The sequence below is a fragment of the Dromiciops gliroides genome, chromosome 2, assembly GCF_019393635.1.
Source record: "Dromiciops gliroides isolate mDroGli1 chromosome 2, mDroGli1.pri, whole genome shotgun sequence".
Taxonomy (NCBI): domain Eukaryota; kingdom Metazoa; phylum Chordata; class Mammalia; order Microbiotheria; family Microbiotheriidae; genus Dromiciops; species Dromiciops gliroides.
The window spans coordinates 405,945,685-405,966,322 of record NC_057862.1 but is presented as its reverse complement, the minus strand read 5'-3'; the positions used below and the strand labels follow the sequence as shown (position 1 = coordinate 405,966,322).

The 20,638-nt window shown below is 43.1% G+C and overlaps 2 protein-coding genes across 2 annotated transcripts in view; one reads left to right on the top strand and one right to left on the bottom strand.

Moving 5' to 3' along the window:
* The window catches only part of ADCY7 (adenylate cyclase 7), a 125,449-nt gene extending 111,293 nt beyond the window's left edge, over positions 1-14,156 (top strand). The window contains exons 18-26 of the mRNA XM_043990368.1: positions 890-976; positions 4,497-4,693; positions 6,292-6,385; positions 6,921-7,076; positions 8,413-8,559; positions 9,979-10,086; positions 11,299-11,413; positions 12,010-12,134; positions 13,087-14,156. Coding sequence (XP_043846303.1) covers positions 890-976; positions 4,497-4,693; positions 6,292-6,385; positions 6,921-7,076; positions 8,413-8,559; positions 9,979-10,086; positions 11,299-11,413; positions 12,010-12,134; positions 13,087-13,233 — 1,176 coding nt within the window. The 3' untranslated portion in view covers positions 13,234-14,156. The remainder of the gene's footprint in view (positions 1-889; positions 977-4,496; positions 4,694-6,291; positions 6,386-6,920; positions 7,077-8,412; positions 8,560-9,978; positions 10,087-11,298; positions 11,414-12,009; positions 12,135-13,086) is intronic.
* Positions 14,157-20,235: 6,079 nt separating this feature from the next.
* BRD7 (bromodomain containing 7) overlaps positions 20,236-20,638 on the bottom strand; it is a 45,877-nt gene continuing 45,474 nt past the window's right edge. The window contains exon 17 of the mRNA XM_043989306.1: positions 20,236-20,476. Within this exon, the coding sequence (XP_043845241.1) occupies positions 20,421-20,476 (56 nt within the window). The 3' untranslated portion in view covers positions 20,236-20,420. The remainder of the gene's footprint in view (positions 20,477-20,638) is intronic.

The window sequence follows — 20,638 nt, the reverse complement described above, 5'->3', positions numbered from 1 at the left end:
GGGTGGGTAAGAGTCTCTTATTGGGTGAGGGGCTGGTGGTCTTCCAGCATTGGGGTAGGAGGAATCCCTGGTGAGAGATCTGGTGGTGGGTGTCAACTTTGTCCTGATGGGTCTAAGCAGTCTGCTGATGGGCGGTTCCAGGTGGTCTTCTCCTGGATTACCTCATCTAGGTGCTTAGGAGGACTGGAATGTAGGGTGGTGGTCCTGGAGCATGCTCAGTTCGATCTGGTGCCACTTATCTTCGTTGGGGGTGTGTGTGTGTCCTTGATTGAGTTCAAGGAGAGGCCTACTTGATTTCAAGGGAAAACCCCTGAGGTTTCAAGGAAAAAGTTCCTTGAACCCCCCCAGAGAACTGTTGGGGTAACCAGAGCCCATAATCCTCCCATGACATTAATAATGTAGATTAAACTTAAAAGTGTGTCCTGTGTATATTTCTCTCATCCCCGCCCCTCCCCCCCAGTCGGTTGTTAAACATCCTCCAAGCCAGTCCTGCTAGTGGGTCACATAGGGACATATTCCTAGACCCAGAGAGTGTAAAAACAGAAAGCTTCAAGGGACCTCAGAATATAGGATGTTAGAGATCGGCTCATCCAACTTCATTATTTTCACTAGGAAACTGAGACCCAGAGAGAGTAAGTGACTTATTCTAGGTGATGTAGTGAAAAATTGGGAAAAGATGGGCTAGAATGTAGGTCTCTTGAGTCCATAGCCCAGAAAGGAGCCTTTGTGTTCTACTAGTCTGATTTTAAGTTCACAGTGAGAGTTGAGGAAGGAACTCTGGGTTAGGATCTTCACGGTCCTGGTCTTTGTGGTATGAGCATGAACCAAAAGTAGGTAGTCACCTTGGGCCCTACAAGTGATTCCATCCTAATGCCTTGCTGTCTTCCAGTTAGTGACAGATCCCAAGAAATCTTGTGGGAACTCCACAGAGCTGAATCATGGGAACAGTTCCACGATCCAGTGTCCTGAAGTTCCGGTGAGTAGGCATTGGGTCATGGACCCTGAATAGGGGCTCTGGATCCCACATACTCCAACTGAACACCCCAGGGCTCAGTCTCCTGGCTCTACCAGCTGCAACACACAATCAGCTCTCAGTCACAGGACAGCAGCGGAATGTAGATAATTAGAAACAGTATTGATAACACCAAAATTGATAAACGGATCATAGAACATAAAACATCAGAGCTGTAAGGGACCCTAGAGACATTGTGGATCAGTCTCCTCATTTTATTAATTAATTAATTAATTAATTTTTTAGTGAGGCAATTGGGGTTAAGTGACTTGCCCAGGGTCACACAGCTAGTAAGTGTTGTCTGAGGCCGGATTTGAACTCAGGTACTCCTGACTTCAGGGACGGTGCTCTATCCACTGCAACACCTAGCTGCCCCAGTCTCCTCATTTTATAAAGGAGGAAACCAAGGCCCAGGGAGAGGAACTGTTTTGCCTGTGGTGACACTGCTAATTCCTCACAGAACTAGTGTTAGTCATAGAGAATAAGTTTCTTCCCTTTCATAGCCAGACTTATAGAAAAAGCTGATTAAACTCATTGCTTTACATTTCCTCACTTACTATTTGTTTCTCTACCACCTTGCAATTTGGACTGAAATCTGAGTGCCATCTCCAGGGTGACCGATGGTCTCAGTTGCTAAGTCCAATAGGCAGCGCTAGACCTGGAGTCAGGAAGACCTGAGTTCATGTTTGGTCCCAGACACAAGCAAGTCACTCAACTGCTGTCTGCTGTGGTTTTCTCAATTGTGAAGTGGGGATGCTCACAGCACCTGCCTTTCAAGGTTGTTAGGAGGAGCAAATGAGATATCCATAAAGCATTTAGCATGTTGCCTGGTATGTAGTTGGCACTTAATAAATGCTTATATCCTTCCTCTAACCTTTTCTTCGTCCTAACCCTTCTTGACCTCTTTCTGACTTTCAGCAGTGTTGACCAGCACCCCCCTCCCCACTTTCCTCTGCTGGCTTTCATGATGCTGTTCTCACCTTGATTTCACCTCCTGCCTGTGCAACTATTCCTTCTCCTTCTCCTTTGCTGGATTACATCATCTCTCACCCCCTCGCTGTGCTCTGTGTCCTCCCAGGCTCTGTCCCAGGCACTCTTCTCATCACTCTTGGTACATTTCATTAAGTGAGCTCACCTTCATCCATGGATGGCATTTCTGTTCAGGTGGCTCCCAAATCAACATCACCTGTCCTAATCTCTGCCCTGCCCTAAAGTCTCACAATGCTAACTGCCTCAAGGATAACCCTACCTCTTATCAGCATCTCAGACTCAGTGGGTTTCAGTTAGTGCTCATTATCTTTTCCCCCTAAACTTGACATTTCTCCAAACTTCCATTTCTTTGGAGATTTCTGCCATCCTTCCAAGGGCAGCTAGGTGGTGCAGTGGGTAGAGTTCAAATCTGGCCACAAACACTTAGTAGCTATGTGACTCTGGGTTTGCCTCAGTTTCCTCATCTGTAAAATGACCTAGAGAAGGAAATGACAAACCCCTCCTGTATCTCTTGATTAGGAAACCCCAAACAGAACAGTGAAGAGAGGGTGTGACTGAACAGCCACCACCACCATCCTTCTAGTCCCTGAGTTTCATGGCCTTAGAGCAGAGCTGGAACTATACAGAACAGCCAGAGCCGTGGCCCAGATGGGGACAGCCTTAGGGACACAACCCTTGTACCAGTGATGGGGGGGAATTCTTCCCACCCTGTGGCCCCCTCCAACATCTGTCATCTCTCCAAGCCATTCCCTCTCCTGGCCCTAAATTTCCACTCTTATTCGCTACCCCATTCCCTTAATTTGCCATTGTTGAATTGAACTACCTGGTCTGAGTACCCATGTATCCTGTGGGGTGCCAGAATCTGTAGGCTCAGTTGTGAGGGGATCAGCAGCCACTCATGCCTATAGGCCATCTCCTGCCTCACAGAGTAAACAGCCCTGGCCTCCCAGTCACTCTCTACTGTGTCTTCTGAGAACCTCCCTCTCTTGTGGTACAGGGTTTGGTCAGAAGACATGAGTTTGAATTCACGTGACCTCTCTGTGCTTTTGCATTTTCAGCTGTCCAATGAGTGGGCCAGACCAGATGCCCTTCAGGGGTCCCTTCCAGCTTTAGATCCATTATCCCATGTAAGGTTTCTTCCATTTTGTGGTGCTTCTTCAAAACACCCCATTCCCCCTGAAGGCTGGTGGCTTCTTCTCTCACACTCCCTGCCACAAGAGGCGGGAGGAAAGGTTGGCGTCCTTCATGCTCCCCACGGCCGATTCCAGATCCTTCCTTGGCTCCCTCCACCCAGCAACCTCCTCTCCTCCCTTCAAGTTTCCTCTCTTCTGTCCTGATTTTCATTTCCTCATCGCTGTTGCCTATGGATGTCCCAGGCCAGTTCTCCCTTCTCCCTTGTGAGTTCAGTACCTGCCTCACTGTCCTCTTTTTCCAACGACCCTGGCCTTCCCATTCCTCACTCCCATGGCCCTTGCTTCCAGTCTGTCTCAGCCAGGCTCTGAAATAGATGGAGCCCGTGGCTTCTTCCTGCTCCATCCTGAGTCCTAGGAGGAGCAGAGGGAATGCACCAGCATTCACCCTGAGGGCTCAGTGCTTAGACATCCCTGTTGTGCTCTGCTCAGCTGAGGTTGTTTTGGTGCTGGGATTTTAAATTACCTTCCTGCCTCAATCATCATCCTCTGCCCATCCTTCTCCTTCTATCTCCATTTAGTTCTTATGGTTCTGCCTCCACAACATCTCCTGCATCTCTCCCCTTTTCTCCACATGCTCCCCACCCCTCCTTGTTCCATTCTGGCCTTTTTCACTTCTCACCTGGCCTTGTTGCAGCAGCCTCCTAGTTGAATTTCCAACTCCCAGTCTTTACTCTCTCCAGCTGATCCCTCACAAATTGGCCAAAATAACTTTGCCATGGCACGAGTGTGACCTCACCTCTCTCCAGCTCAAGAACCTTCAGTGGCTCTCTATTAACTCCAGGGTAAAATATCAACTCTTCTGCCTGGCCCACTGTGGATCACACCCCCTCACTTTACACAGTCTGCTTTCCAGTCAGTGTACCCTATTTGCTGCTCTTCCTTGGACTTGGCCCTCCATCATTTGCTTCTGCAGCTTTGTATGGACTCTCCCCCAGGCTGTTCCACCTCTTGGGGTCCTTCTTCCAGGCCCAGCTCAGGTCTCCTCTTGCGTCTAGTTTACACTCTGCCCTTCCCTGAATTATCTTTATTTACCTGTTACATTTTGCATCCCCCCCCCAACTGTGTTTTTGTCTTTGCATTCCCAGTTCCTTGCATACAGTAGGCACTGAAGGAATGCTTGCCTAATGGAAATCACAGGTGTTCTAGAAGAGAGGGTATCTAGACAGTCAGAGAGAGAGAGATTGATTTTAGAAATCGATAGGCCCAGGATTGGCCCTGTTAAGCACCAGGGAAGGTGGTGGGGAGCCCTGAGCACTTCCTCATGTTGTCCACCCTGACTCTGAGCCCTTTTCCCCTCCCAGTACTATGCCTACAGCTGTATCCTGGCCTTCATCGCCTGTTCCATGTTCCTACGGATGAGTCTGGAGCTGAAGGTGTTGATGCTGACAGCCTCTGTCGTTGTCTACCTCATCCTCTTCAACACAGGCCCGATTCTGGATTGCCGCAGACCCCTGGACATAGCCGGGGCCAGGCTCAGCAACGTCACTCTGTGCAGCAGGTCACCCAAGTCTGAAAAATTCCCGTTCTTGGCTTCTGTTGGTATATGTATATGTATCTGAGACCTGAGGGTAGCCTTTATTTGGAGGGATTGGTGTGTCCCCCCCCTCCCCCCCTGCCAGTGTGTACCTGGATCTTTTTAAATCCTTTCATTTTTAAATTTTATTTATTTATTAAAAAAATTTTTTTTGTGGGGCAGTGAGGGGCAATAAGTGACTTGCCCAGGGTCACACAGCTAGTGTCAAGTGTCTGAGGTCGGATTTGAACTCAGGTCCTCCTGAATCCAGGGCTGGTGCTATATCCACTATGCCACCCAAATCCCCTTATTTTTAAAAGGCATTACCTATAGTTGGGGATAGCCTATTTTTGGATCAGTATAGTGATTCTGTAATAACAAAAACGGTCATCCTTACATTTGTTTAACTTTTAAAAGCATAGTCTCATTTGGCTGTGAAATTCTGTGAGGTGGTATGGGGGTGTTTCCCCCATTTTATGGATGAGGAAATTGAGGCCCAAGTAGTTAAGGGATTTACCCAAAGTTATTCAAATCATAAAGTTTAAAACTTGGGGGGACCTTGGGGCCCCTCTGCCCAACCTCTTGTGGGTTTTGTTGTTGTTGTTGTTGTTGTTGTTGTTTTTAATTAATTATTATTTTTTATTTTTCTCAATTACTTATGAAGATTTTTTTTATTTCCAAATTTTTCTCCCCCTTCTCTTCCCCCCTCCCAAGGCCAGTAAGTAGTTTGATATAGGTTATACATTACTATCATGTTAAACATTTTTCTACATTAATCAGAACAAAAGGAAAAAAACACAAGAAAGAATAAACAAGAACAATAACAAAAAAGCAACAACAAAAGTGAGGGAGTGGAGGTGCTGATATTCCTGCTGCCAGCCTGGGCCAGGGAAGACTTCTTGGTAGCCACCACTATGCCTTCTGGTACCCCTCTGGGTTCCTGCTTTCCAGGGAAATGGGTGAATGGCAGTAGTAGTGGTCTTAGGAAAACGTCATTTGTATCTGTCATACTAGGTGTGGGCATCTGGGCCAGGCTTGGGAATGAGGTATCCATGGGTTTGCCTTCACAGGATTCCCTGGGACTGACTCAGTAGCACTTGGGAGGAGGCCTGGACCCCCTGAGGACTAAATCCCAAGGACAGGCTAAATATGTGTCAGTCAGGGCTTGTTGAATTTGAAAGCAAGCAAATAGGTGTCCCTGAATAGTAGAAAGTGTGGGGGCTGGGAGCTGGTCAGGACACGGGTTTGAATCCCAATTCTGACACTTCCTGGGTGACTTCCGGCCGGTCACACTCCTGAGTCTCACTCAAATATTTGCCTAAGGTTATATATGAGGGCAGCCAGGTGGCCCAGTGGATAGAATTCCAGGCCTGGAGTCAGGAAGACATGAGTTCAAATCCAGCCTCTTAGACATTTCCTAGCTGTCGAGTCACAAAACTACTATGTGCCTCAGTTTCCTTAACTGTAAAATGGGGTTGTTGTGAGGATCATATAGATAATATTTGTAAAATTCTTAGTGCAGTGCCGGCTATGTGGCAGGCACTTAATAAATATTTGTTTCTTTCCTTTCATCCTATATCCAGTAGCCCAACTTCACGATTCATGAAAGATATGAAAATAATGATCAATTTCTACCTGATCCTGTTTTATTTTACCCTGATCCTGCTGTCAAAACAGGTACGGTTTGCAAAGTCCCAGGATGTATTAGTGTCCCTTATCTCATCCTTCCACCTCCCCCCACCAAGTGATGGGATTTGCAGGTGTTGCCTCAGATTTGGAATAAAAAAGGGGAGACCTTGGGGAGAGGTGGGGAGGGGCTTACAGGACAGCTCCAGCCACTTGTGGGTGACAAAGTGCCTGTTTTTTTGACATCTGGCAATGTGTCTGTGTACCTCGTGGGGCAGCTGTGGCCTTTTAAACATTTAGAAAGGATATTCTTAGCTCAATAGCTCCTTGTCTCTCATCCTTTTTCTGTCCCAAATTTTCATGTGAACATGACTCCCTGTAGCCTTTATGCCCCATCAGATGAGTGGTAGGGATGCCTTTTTGGGGAGGGGCATGTCTCCCTGAGGGATGCTGTGTCTTCTCAGATTGGGGAGTCTCTGTAGGCAGGGACTGGCACTTCTCCCCCCATGTCAGAGGAGGGGCTTCTGGAGGGCAGAACTGTCTTCTTTCCCTGCCTCCCTGTGATCTTTCCTGGGCCTTTCTGCAGATAGACTATTACTGCCGCCTGGACTACCTGTGGAAGAACAAGTTTAAGAAAGAACAGGAAGAATTTGAGACCATGAAGAATGTGAACCATCTGCTGTTGGAGAATGTCCTCCCTACCCACGTGGCTGAGCACTTCATTGGCGACAAGCTCACCGAGGTTTGGGCTGAGGCCAGGGAGGTGGCAGGTTACAGACTCATGGTTGGGTGTTTTGGGAGCTGGTTCTGACTGGTGGCACCCAAGTTTGGGGACCAGGCTAGAGCCTCTTGTTTTCCCAGGCCCACCCACCCAGATCCCACTTCTATTGTCAGAGGAGACTTTTCTTGTGGCCGCATCTTCCTTTCTGAGCTGCCATAACATCCAAGAGGCTTCTGGGTTTCTCAAAGTGATGACCTTTCTGGGAAGCCTTGGCTGGGAGGGCTGCACTTCAGATGTTCTGGGTTATAGGACATGGGATAGAGACAGGGAGTGGACTTGGGATCTCACTGGTGTAGGGAGTCCTTCCAGGTGAGGAGACACCCTCTACCAGTGCAGGGAGGCACCTTCTCTTGAAACTTCCAGTCAGAAAGAACTGCCTGGAGCACCAAGGGGTTAAGTAATTTGCCCAAGATCACACGGCTAGTAAGGGGCAGAAGCAGGACTGGCTTCAAGGCCTGCTCTCTATCCATTGTACCACAAAGAGAGGAAGAAAAAGAAGAGCTTTCCTTTCAGAACACTGGTACTTCTGGGGGAAACAGTTGCCATTTGCATCATTACTACCACCTCTACTAAGAATAGTTCACATTTCTGCAGGGCCTTAAGGTTTACAAAGGACTTTCCCCACCCCCCAACTTCCCCCCCCCAAAAAAGAAGAAAAGAACGAAAAAGAAATCCTGTGATGTACATAGAACAGATGTTGTCATCTTCATTCTCTCCATGAGGATCCCAGGCTCATAAAGATGACACAATTTTACCAAAGTGTCCCAGCTAACAAGTGGGTTCAAACTGCGGTCTTTGGATTCCAAGAACAGTGCTCTTCCTCCTGCACCCCAGGACCCACACCCAGAGGGCCCCCCACAAACAGCTGCCTCACCTGCTGTCAGATGATGATGCTACCTTTGGGATTCCTCTGCACCCATTGCAGGGCGTTTCCTGGGGTGCTTGATCACAATACTAATGAGAACAAACATACTTGAAACTTGTATTTGTGGCCTAAGGTTTACATTATCTCCTTTGATTGTTACTGCAATCCTATGGCATAAGCAGGGTGAATGTTCCCATGTTACAGATGAGGAAACTGAGGCACAGAATGCTTTAGGATGGGTCTTAGTTCTCAGGCCAGCTCTTGCACTGCATCACCTTGTTTTCCAAGCAAGGTGCCTGATGGATACAAGCCTGCAGAGGTTTCCCGCGTCCTGGTGTCCTCCTGGGGTTTGGTCTTGGGCAGGAATTAGAGGCTCTGTGGGTGATGGGGGTAGGAAGTAAAATTTCCCTCTTGCCTCCCTGCTGACCTCAGGACTGGTACCATCAATCTTATGACTGTGTTTGCGTCATGTTTGCATCTGTGCCTGATTTCAAAGTATTCTACACCGAGTGTGACGTCAATAAAGAAGGACTGGAGTGCTTGAGGCTCCTAAATGAGATTATTGCTGACTTTGATGAGGTACGGGTGAAGGGATGGCCCTGGGTGGGGTGGGGAGGAGAGGCTCAGAGCATCCCCAGTGGGGTATCACCAAACAGATTCATGTTGGCTTTGGGACCTATTTGATGCAATATTCATGTGCTTTATCAATAATTTTAGGTTCCTTTCCTAGTTCCATTTGGCTCAGGTTCTTATTAAAAAGCACCTTGCAAGGATATACATTGACAGTGGAGAGAGGGGGCCAAGACAAATGCTTGGGTGCTTAGGGGCAGGCTATCAGCTTGGTGTTTGTTCACTGCCACAGGTAATAGCCACATACATTTCTTTAGCACTATTATTATTGTTGTTGAGTCATACCCTATTCTGTGACCCTATTTGGAGTCTTCTTGGCAAAGATACTGGAGGGGTTTGCCATTTCCTTCTCCAGCTTATTTTACACGTGAGGAAACTCAGGCAAACAGGGTTAAGTGACTGACTTTCCCAGGATCACACAGCTAGTAAGTGTATGAAGTCAGATTTGAACTGGGGAAGAGGAGTCTTCCTTACTCCAGTGCACTATGGCGCCACCTAGCTGCCTCAGCCCTGTAGGGTTTACAAAACACTACCATAGATAGCTCAATGAGGTAGATAAGAGGAGCAAGTATTTTTGTACTCATTCTACAAAAGAGGAAATTGAGGTTTAGAAAAATGATGGCTATATTGTAGTGGAAAGCACACTGGCCTAGGAATCGGAAGGTCTGGGTTTATTGAATGCCAGCACTGCCGCTGACTCTGATTTGGACAAATTCCTTGTCTTCTTTGCGTCTCAGTTTCCTCATTTGTAAAAAGAGTGGAATTTCCTAGATGATCCCTACAGTCACTTCCAGTCTGAATATGCTATAATTCTGTCATAATGTTATCAGGCACTCTAATGATATCACATTTCTATAAAATATTGTATAAATAAGAAAAACAAGACCCAGGTGGGGGAAATAACCCACCCCAAATCATCCCACAGGAGGACAGAGCTTAGGGCTTACAGCTCTACAGTTAATGCCTGGGAAATGTTGTTATGGTAATAAACATTTTCCTTTCGTTTTTCAGTCTCAAATGTTTCATAGATAGTAATGTTTTCTTTGGGGAGTAGGGAGCCACAGGGGTGGTCTTTCCCATTGGTGAAACTGGGTTATAGAGCGAGGGCAGGGTTCCCTGTGCTGTCTTTTCCCTTAAACCATATTTTTTCATTAAAACTCAAACACGGAGGTGGGCATGAGAATGGAGTCCAAAATTGCTTTCACATAACGGAGGGATTTGAAGTATTTAGTGGAATTTCAGCTGGGAAGACATAAGTCCCAGTGATGGCCATGGACAACCCTTTGTTCCTCTGAAGATGGAGCATGGATGGGGCCAGTTTTCTACTAGGAAGAGTCTTTGACATATGTCTTTCCTTCCTTCTTACAGCTACTGCTAAAGCCAAAATTCAGTGGGGTGGAGAAGATCAAGACTATTGGGAGCACCTACATGGCAGCAGCTGGGCTCAGCCTCACCCCGGGGCAGGAGAATAACCAGGTATGGACCCAAACAATCAAAAGTGTAATCACTTAAAGTAGGTTATTTGAATTATAAACAGCTATAAGAAGTGAGATCAGTCATAGAATTGTAAACTGCAAACTATCTTGTTGTAATAGCATCTAATTTACATCTCTTCCTCTTTCTGGCCTTTTCTTCCTGTTGATCAGATTTCATGTATTTATTTGTTTGTTTTAGTATGACAATAATACCCATTTTCCAAGGTTTGCAAAACCATTTCCTTACAACAACACTGTGAAATATAGGCATAATTATTTCCATTTTACAGATGAGGAAATGGGAGCTGAGAGAGAATGTGATTTGCTTGTGGTCATATAAACAGTTTATAGGGAGGTGCTACTTAATAATTCTGTGATCTTGGACAAGTCAGTTGACTTTTCTAGGCCTCGGTTTCTTCACATGTGGAATGAAGGGATTGGAGTAGCTGGTCTCTTCCTCTGATATTTGATATTTCATGATTATCAGTGCTAAAGCAGGGATTTGAATTTAGGTTTCCTGCCTCTAGCCTAGTGCTTTTGTTAGAACTCCCCTCCACCCCCTCCCAACTCCTATGCCTTGGCTGCCTTTCTATGCTGCTTTTCTGATTGTACTTTCTTCATTCCGTAACATTTCTTTGTATTTTTTCATATTTGTGGTTTTAAATGGTTCAGTAACATTCCAGTGCGTTGATACATCATAACCCATTCAGTCATTCTCTAGTCCCTGAACCTTTAGGTTATTGAGGTGGAGAGTGGGGAGGGCAGGGAATGGGAACTCTTGCCCTTTTGGCCCCTCTCCAGTGAGGGAGACAGTGGCAACAGTCTGAGCCCTTTGACCTCATCTTTTGGGGAAGGTCCTAATAGGCATCTGGCTTAATGACCTCAAAAGGGAGGCTGTTTCCCATCTCCATCTGCTTTGTGGGGCAGCATGGACGGGGGCAGAATCAGGGGACAAAATTCCCCATACTGCTTCCGGACCAGACGTGGCACTCAAACCCTAATCTTTGACACATCCCTTAGAAAACTCACCTGCTCCAGCAATACCAAGCCTTTGGCTTCACTTGGCTCCCGTGAAAGGCTTCATTTGAGGCATAAAGTGGATATGAATGGGAGCAAAGAGGGCAGTGCATGTGGGTAGTGAGCTAGGATAAGGATCCTTTGAAAAGCACTTCTCTGGGGACAAGTAAGCTCTAGAAGTATCTGCCTTTGGCAGGATCAGGAGCGCCAGCATGCCCACATAGGCATCATGGTGGAGTACAGCATTGCTCTGATGAACAAGCTGGATGGAATCAACAGACACTCTTTCAATACCTTTCGCCTCCGGGTTGGTGAGTTCACCTAAGAATTCTGAGCCAAGGGATCCTGGTGGACAGTGGTAGAGGGAAGCAGAGGGGGTAACCTTAAATGACAATTTGGTACATCATCAGCCTGCAGCAAGACCCACTGTGAGGCTCTACTTGAGGTAGAAAGCTGCTTCTTCATTTTTTCTCCAAAATTCCCAGGGCGTTTTCCTTGACAATAATATTCCACAGGCTGAGAAGTTCTTCTGAATGTCTAAACTAAGTCATATTTTTATTTCATCTGAGATTTTAATTCATTTTAATACCATATTGGTTTGATTATAGACAGAAACTTTCCCTCTCTTGACTTGTATAAAACTTGACTCTGAACTGTCCCGTTGGTATTGTCAGTAGATGACTAAATTTCTCTCTTCCTACCCCCCACCTCTCACCTCCCAAAGAGATCTTATTATTTAAGGATGTACCCTTTATTCAGACCAGTGTGGTACTTCTTGGTTTTGGGAAATAGATTTTTGTGGTTTCCACCAAGGCTTGCTTTCAAGGAAAGGCTTGGCCGATATGTTTCTGTTCACAAGTCCTAAAGCCAGTCTTTACACTGAACTCACCACAAATGCTTTCTTCAGGTATCAACCATGGGCCTGTCATAGCTGGGGTGATTGGCGCACGCAAACCTCAGTATGACATCTGGGGAAACACAGTAAATGTGGCCAGCCGAATGGAGAGCACTGGAGAACTTGGGAAAATCCAGGTAAAAAAAAAAGGAAAGAAGGAAAGATAATTTCTAATGAAATTGCAGGCAGTTGTGCTGAAAAGAATCCTGGAGTGCGAGTTAGGAATCCTAACTTTGTTACTGTGTGACCTTGGGCAAGGTGCATCCTCATCCTGGACTTGAGCTGCGAAGGCCCTTAGGGAGCATCTAGTTCAATCCCCTCATTTTTATGGAGGAAACTGAAGTCTTTCCTTAGGATTTTCTTCCTCTGTAAATTTTGTGGGTTGGACTAGATGACCTCTAATTTACGATTGTCTCCCGACTTGTGCCCAGATTGTCTCCTGTGCCCAATCAGCAATCATTTTGTTGTCCCAGACACCGTCCTGGGCACTGGGGATAGACAAAAATGAGACGGTCCCTGCCCTCAAAGAACTTACGTTCTGTCAGGGGAGAAAACACATATGAATATAAATATGCAAAACAAATATGAGGTTATTTTAGGGATGGAAAGGAATTCTTCATACTGATGAAATACAGGTGTACCCTCTTCTCCCACTCCCACCAAACAAACAAAATTAAGTCTCTAGGGCATAGCACAGTGCCTCACACATAATAGGTGCTAATACATTCTTGTGCGATGGATAATGGACTTCTAACATTCTCTGGGTCTAATTCGCATGTCCACGGAAGGTCTTATCGTAGTAGAACAGAGGAGAGTCCTGCATTCTCCAGGCAAAGGGCAGCTCTAGAGCCCTCTTAAGCTGCAGAGGCCAGGCACAGATTCACTGTTACACTGCTTACTGTCTAAGGAACAGTCCAGAGAGGCCCATTGCCTAAATGTTGGCCGCTGGGTGAGGAATTTTTCCGTCCACAGCAGCACATACAATGTTGTGAGCTGCATTGGTAGAAGCTAGTTACGTGTGTAATTCCCACCCTGAGATTTATTTCCTCTTTCACAAAGGCAAAGACTTTGGCTTGTTTTCCTTTGCAGGTTACCGAGGAGACCTGTACCATCCTCCAGAAGCTGGGCTATTCTTGCGAATGCCGGGGACTGATTAATGTCAAAGGCAAAGGAGAGCTAAGAACTTATTTTGTCTGTCCTGATACCACGAAGTTCCAAGGCATGGGGCTAAACTGAGGAATTGCACCGGACTGTTAAGTTTAATTACTTGGGCCTCCTTGTGCAAGTAAAGGAGAGGATCAGCACTTGAAACTTTCTTGACAGGAGGAATAAGCTATACCATCTCCTTGGCTTGAAATGGCTTTAAAGAATCTCCCATCTCTTGGACATGAGACTGCTTCTGGCCTAGATCAGCTAAGGACTGAGACTTTTAGAAAGAACTCCTGAAGAGTCAGGCATGACGTTGCCAATAGCATGGGAGTTACCAGGCTTCTGACATGGTCTTGCTGCAGATCTTGTAGAGCTGTTCCGGGGACAGAAAGCAGGAGTTTAGATTATAACAGTATGGGGAAGCTGTTACACCACAGAGCGCCATCTGGCGGCTTCCTAGCAACAAAAAGACACTCTTGATAGAAACTATTTGACATATAGTCAGTTCTTGTATCTAATGTTGCTTTAAAAGGAATTTTCTGTTGGGCTTTGGATTGGGTCCTTGACTCCACTCTGGTGACTATCTACAGGAAGAATCACTTCTGCAAAAGGGCTGTGGCAGTGAACACCAGTTGATTTTCTTAGTAAGTTAACAAACAACAGGGCCAGGCCTGGATGGTGGTTTGAGAACCCTATTATAGTTCTTTACATCCTAGATAAAACCTTTGTTCAGTGAGGGGGAAAAACCCCAAAACCCTAAGGCAGTTTTTCCATTTCTAGGAGATTCCAAACAATGGAGTGTAAATGTTTAAAAGAAAACATTACTATAGATAATTACTAACTGTTCCTACTTGCTGTTCTTCTGTTTCCCATTGTTCCCATGGGTTTGTTTTAAATGGATACATTATTAATGGGACTTTTAAAAAGAACTTAGTGCTGGAAAAATTAACCTTTAGTCTGTCATCTGTCTTTTGAAACTGACTTAAAAGCCCAACAAGTCAATGCTGCGATTTTGTGTCCTTAGTTTTTTTTACTGGGCATCGAATAGGGTCAACTTGGCTCTAAAATCAAATTTTCTCTGTAAGCATTTTCAGTTTGGTTCTCTCAAGAAAAAAAAGTCGTTAAGGTGCTAAGAGTTAGGCTCAACCTCCCATCTCTCACAAGTCTATTGTACGGGTATTAGACACATCATACATCATTATAAGTAGGTGAGAAACCATCTGCTTTTTAGCTACATTGTTACTTTTCAGGCCAGAGGAAAAAAGTGTATATGTAGCATTGAGAAAGCTGTCCCAGGGTGAACCTCCCTACAGGAATATCTTCCCTTTCCTCTTTGTTTTGCAACTGGAAACCAGTAAGAGCTTTAAGAACTAACAGAACCATTCCGCACATAGAAAGGAAGATCCCAGAAAGCCAATAACCCAGGCAGGGGAATCCCCCAAGAAGATAATCCTCTTTAGTTTTTATGCAGGTGCAGGTAGATATCCCACTAACATTCTGCTTCACAGAAATGCAGACATACTCTTATTTTAAATTGGAAAGACTCTTCAGCTCTTTTTAGAAACAAGCCAAGTTTATGAAATGTTATTTTAAGTGTCAACTGTTAACAGACAAGCAGTGTGCTTTCATAGCACTGTAGATTTTGAGTTGAAGATACTCTGGAAGTTATCTAGTCAAATCCCTGCCAACAGCCTCACACAGGTGAGGTGGTATGTCCAACGTCCAACACACGGAAAGGGCCAGAGCTAGGATCTGAACGTAAATCCTGACTCTCAATCCTGTGTTCTTTCCATCGCACCATCCTGCCTTTTGGGAGATGGGGGGGAGTGACAACCGATTTCATTTACTTACAAGCATAAGTAAACTAGTAGCATAATTCTAGGGAGTTTTCTAATCTAGGCCTAGAGGTTTTTTTTTTGTTGTTGTTGTTTTGTTTTTTGCAGGACAATGAGGGTTAAGTGACTTGCCCAGGGTCACACAGCTAGTAAGACTCAAGTGTCTGAGGCTGGATTTGAACTCAGGTCCTCCTGAATCCAGGGCTGGTGCTTTATCCACTGTGCTACCTGGCTGCCCCCAGAGGTTTTAAAAAATACGGAATTTCACTCTATGTATTGTGGACACTTTTGAGGCAAATTACCACTCAATTTGTCTCATCCAAATTCAGTTTTCCATGTAGGGACTGAGGTTCACTAATACCAAAACCACTTTAAACCAACAACTTGAGTGAACAGAAAAGGCCTTTTGTGATCCAGAGGTGACAAGTTCTCTCCTGTGATATGAGAGATCCTCAGGAGCAATCTTGTTCTAACTGTCCTGGTCAGACCAGGTCCTAATTAGTACAAATGATGAATACCCAGAAGTGCTTGCATTATTTGAATCTGCACTGCATGTTTCTGTTGGGCTAGAATCAATCAATCACTGTATTTTACAGAATTATAACTTTGAATAGTATGAATCCTTATTACATAAGGCCACTTCATGTGACTCATTATTGGAGCTAATTAAGACTTAGTCATACTAGTATTCAGTTCTGCATTCTACATTTTAAAGAGAATGGTGATAAACTGGAGTGTCCAGAGGAAGGAAGTCAGGATGGTGAAGGGCCTCAAGGTGCACAATATGTGAAGATCTATTGAAAGAACTGAATTTGACGTGGAAAAGCCTTGAGGTGTCAGGAGAAGATAAAGTAACTATCTTTAAACATGAAGGAAGAAGAATTCGATTTGTTTCTGGGGGCTAAACAAGGCACGACAGGTACAAGTTACAAAGCGGCTGATTTAGACTTGATTTAAGGCAACAGCTCTATCAATTAGAGGCAGGCAAAGCTGGAGTGGGCCATGCTGGAGTGAGGTGGGCCCCTCAAGACTGGTGCACTTCTTCATGCAAAGGCTTGATAAAAGCTTTTTAGGATGGTGTAGACCTTCTTACTTAGGGACGGGTTAGACTATTTGTCCTCTGAAGTGCTTTCTAATCCAATACTGCAAAACTTATGTTACCTACCACAACTGGCTGGTATATGAAATCATATGAAGCACCTGATTTAAGCCTGAAAAGAGAAGCAATGTTTCTCTTCAGCAGATGAAATAGAGCTGAGTTTATTGGTGTGGGCACCCCCTTCAAGCACATAGATCATAACCCTTCCATGACTTTGTAGATGGTGCTAATGTCTTGATGTGGCTCAAAAACTGTCATCACCTCATGGTTTAGTCTTGTATTCAGCCTTTCCATTGTGATTCGCTGGAGAGTATGTGTCAGTAGTATATGTACTTCATTTTTGGGCACAAATAAAGAAAGGGTCAGGGCTGGGATGAGTTTGTGTTAAAAGCTGTAGTGGCCTCAAATAACCAGGATCCTGTCCACCTCACACCGAAGCATCAGCAGAGCTTTAGTAAACGTGCTTGACATATGTCATTGAGCAAAATCTGTCCAGGAAGGAAAACAGGTTTGTAATAGTTTGGCTATTTGCCTGCATAACATGGCTTTTCTTTACTTTCACCTACAGTACTCTACTCAGATGAGGATGTCTAGCAAATTTTTTTACGCTGAAGCTTCTAGAAGAAATGAAAATTTATTTGCAAGTGTCAGTGTTCATGTTTTGCAACAAACAAATGTTTAAAAAAACCCAACCAAATTGGTCTTTTCTATGACCCAAGAATATCTACTAAAGTGGCAAACACTACAAGAACTTGTCAAATTGACTAGTGGGGAATAGTTTAAAGTTCTTTAGTTTAAAGGTTATAAATAAAACCATTTCTTAAGGGGAACGGAAGATCATTAGTATAAATTTGTTTATGTTCAGAATAATGCCACAAATGTATGTTCTTAGAAGGTGCATATAAAAAACTGGGATTCACATCCATGACAGATATTTAACATTTGTTTCAAAATGTTGTTTCATTTTTATAAATACTTTTTAACGAGGATATTTCTACGTAGCAGCAATATTTCCTAAGATAAATTTGCAATGTGGAAATGTTAAGTACCCCCATGTATTTTTTAGTTTATTGAATCTGGATAATGTCAATTATGAGCTTTTGTTTACAGAGCAGTAAGTAAAAACTCTTGCTCCAAAGTAGAGATTCTTAAACGTTTCTTCCCTGGAATTCTTTTTTTTAGTTGTTTCCTGGAATGAAATTTAAAGACTGTGGCAAAAAATTATTCATAAATCACTTTGTCTAAAGATAAAAGCTGATAGCTCTAAGAATTGCCTTTAACAAAAGTATCGTTTTAATTTAAACAGGTAACATGCAGTTTTTTTTAAAAGGGAAAACTGTTATTTTATTTTAGAAATAGTTTTTTTTTTTACAAAAGGTTCCTGTGAAACCATAAAAAAGTAAAATGTCTAAAACAGGGGTTAAGGTACTTTCATGAATTGAGTTGGTAGGGCTCCTAAAAGGATTGTCTAGCCTAACCCTTTCATTTCAGTGATGGAGAAATAGAGAAGCTGAGTGACTTGCCCAAGGTCATAAGGTTGAGTGATAACAGTAAATAGAGTGCTGAATGTGGGGTCAGGAAGACCCAAGTTCAACTCCAGCCTCAGATACTTATTGGCTCTAAAACCTTGAGAAAGGTTACCTAATCATTCTTAGCCTCAGTTTCCTTATCTGTAAAATATAGATAACAACAGCACCTCCTCCCAGGGTGTTTGTGAGGGTCAAATGAGATAGCATGTTTACTTTGCAAACCATAAATATATAACCATATAGTTATATATCTATTATTATTATTACACAGGTAATAATAGCTAGCATTTAATATACACAGTGCCTGCTGGGAGGTTGGTGTTATTATCTCCATTTTACAATTTTAGAAAACTGAGGCAAACAGATTAATTGACTTGCCTAGCTACATAGAGAGAATCTGAGCCAGGATTTGAATCCAGGTCTTCTGACTCCAAATCCAGCATTCTTTCCAGTATAACATGCTGACTTTAAATAAATTCTGCTGGGTCTTCAGCACCTTCCTTTAGCCAGTAGATTTAAAAGCTGAGAACTGAATGGTGCTTGAATTCTATTTTAGGAACTCATCATGATCTTTACCCAACTCAAGTGAGAAGAACTGGTAAGATAGAACATTTCTGATCTGAATGGGTTGACTGGTGGTGGCTTGTATCCAATTATGTTCTTTTCAAGTAAATTCTTTTAACCTTTCCTCTCTCATTTATTTACTCTTATGCTTTCCTTGGTGTGGGTGCTCTTTCCCTAAATGTGAACTGTAATATTTCCAGGCCATCTTAGATATTTTTGTTTACAAATCTTTCCATAAATCCTCCACAAAAGGCCTTATTTAGAGCACTTCTATTCTGAAAGGAAACATTCATTTTCCTACAACCTCGTTTTTTATAGTATTTAAGTCAATATTGTTACAACAAATGTATTTTTCTGAAGTCAACAAGTATTTTAGTACAGTGAAAAAGATAATCCCAATTAAATTATCCCTTGCAAAGTACCCTTATGATCCTAGGACTTATTGCCATAATTTACTTTTTATGAATAGGTTGCAGTTTCAGAAAATGATTTTTCTTAGTTTTTATTCTAAATCTACTACATGTTTAATCAAAGTTTCTGAGAAAGTCCACTATATTCTCAAATGTGGTAACGTAACGAAGCACCACATGCCTACGGCCTCTACTTTACCAAAAGAGATGAATTCTATTGTAGTTGACCTTTGTATTTCAGATTAAAATAGAACAGTATCTGGTTCAATTCACTGTAATTAAGTCTCTGGCATGGCAGACAAGACCTTTAAGAAACTAAGTAGAAATGTATACTTTATGACTTGTTCAAGGATCTATTTCCTGCTGTTATCTACTTTATTGACCCCACTGATATTCTTCCAGGGCAGGGGAATGCCTGAGACAGAAACTGTGTGTGTGTGTGTGTGTGTGTGTGTGTGTGTGTGTGTGTGTGTGTGTGTGTGTGTGTGTGTGTGTGTGTGTGTAAGTGCAATAAATTGCTGCTATAAAACCCCCAATGAACCCTTTTGTTGGGGAGGGCTGAGAACAGCCCACCTTTTCACCAAGAACATGGCAGGGATGGTTCATTGGAAACCTAATCAAAGCTGGTAGGTCACCATCATGTATAGCATGCCTAGACTGCTAAGGAACACAGGAAATATACTCAAGAGGAAGTGTGGAATAGTGATAGAAAGACCTAGTTCAAATCTTGCCTGTGTGACTCAAGGCAAATCACTTGACCTTGAACTGCTTCTAAGACTGATGTTTCAGAACAGCTGCTGATCTGCATTGGTAGAAGAAATTCTTCATGGATGTCCTCCCTCTCCCTTCCTCTTCAAAAATGTTCTGTATAATATGAGAGTGGAAAAATTTGCATTTAAAAATTTTCTTTTAGTTAAGGAAGAGACCCTAAATGCTGTTCAGAAACATAATTCTACTACCAGGGACAATGTCAGACCACCTTCCTCTCTGAGATAATAATAATAATATTTATGTAGTGCTTATTCTATGCTAGGCACTGTGCTAATTGCACATTTCATCCTCACAACAATCCTGTGAGGTAGGTACTATTATAATCCCTATTTTACAGATGAGGAAACTGAGGCAGACAGGTTCAGTGATTTGTCTAGTCACATAGCTAGTAAGTGAATGAGGTCAAATTTGAACCTAGGTTTTCTTGACCTGAGGCCCTGTGCCCTATCTACTGTGCCACCAGCTGCCTCAGGGTACTCAGCAAGAATCTGAAGCAACATTTTCTTAGCAACAATGGTCAAATCTTATTTCCCACTGCTTCGTACTTTTAAGCTGGGAGTTAATTTAGTCCAATTTCCCTAAGAGAAAACAGGGACCATAGCAAATATGAATAATCCAATTGTTTTAATTAATTGTGTATTTCTGGAGTAGCTTGGCTCTTTAAACCTACCTGTCTTAGCATGGTCATCTGTTAAATAAATGTGTTTGTTTCTGATGCTGAATTGTTTTATTTTTTTAATACCATGAACTTTGGTAAGATCTTTTTGTATTGAAAATTTCACATTCAATCCCAAACAGACACATTTTGATTGAGGTTCTCTAACAAAATAGATTTAAAACAAGGTGCTATGGTATTGAAAAATATGAAATAACATACCCAGTAATGAAAGGTTCAGGTTTATTACTTTAATACATGTTCTATCTCTGGAACACTAAAATTGATCGTTCCAAAGTTTAACTCATTAAAAACACAATTTACAAATATTTAACGTGCCCTGAAAAATTTCCAAGTTAAGAATGAAAAAAATATATACACTATATATAATAAAATACCACTGTTATAACTTCAAATTCCATCAGATCCACATTCATTGGTGCTGATTTTTTTTGCTGCTTCAAGATCTGAAAGAGAAAAGATACATGGACTTCTATTTTTATTCAGAATTTTCCTTTAAATAGAAAAGGTATATGTGTGTATACAGGCATAATATGCGTATTTACACAATACACATGTATGTGTGCATAGATACATATATACACGTACATATGATATAATATTATACA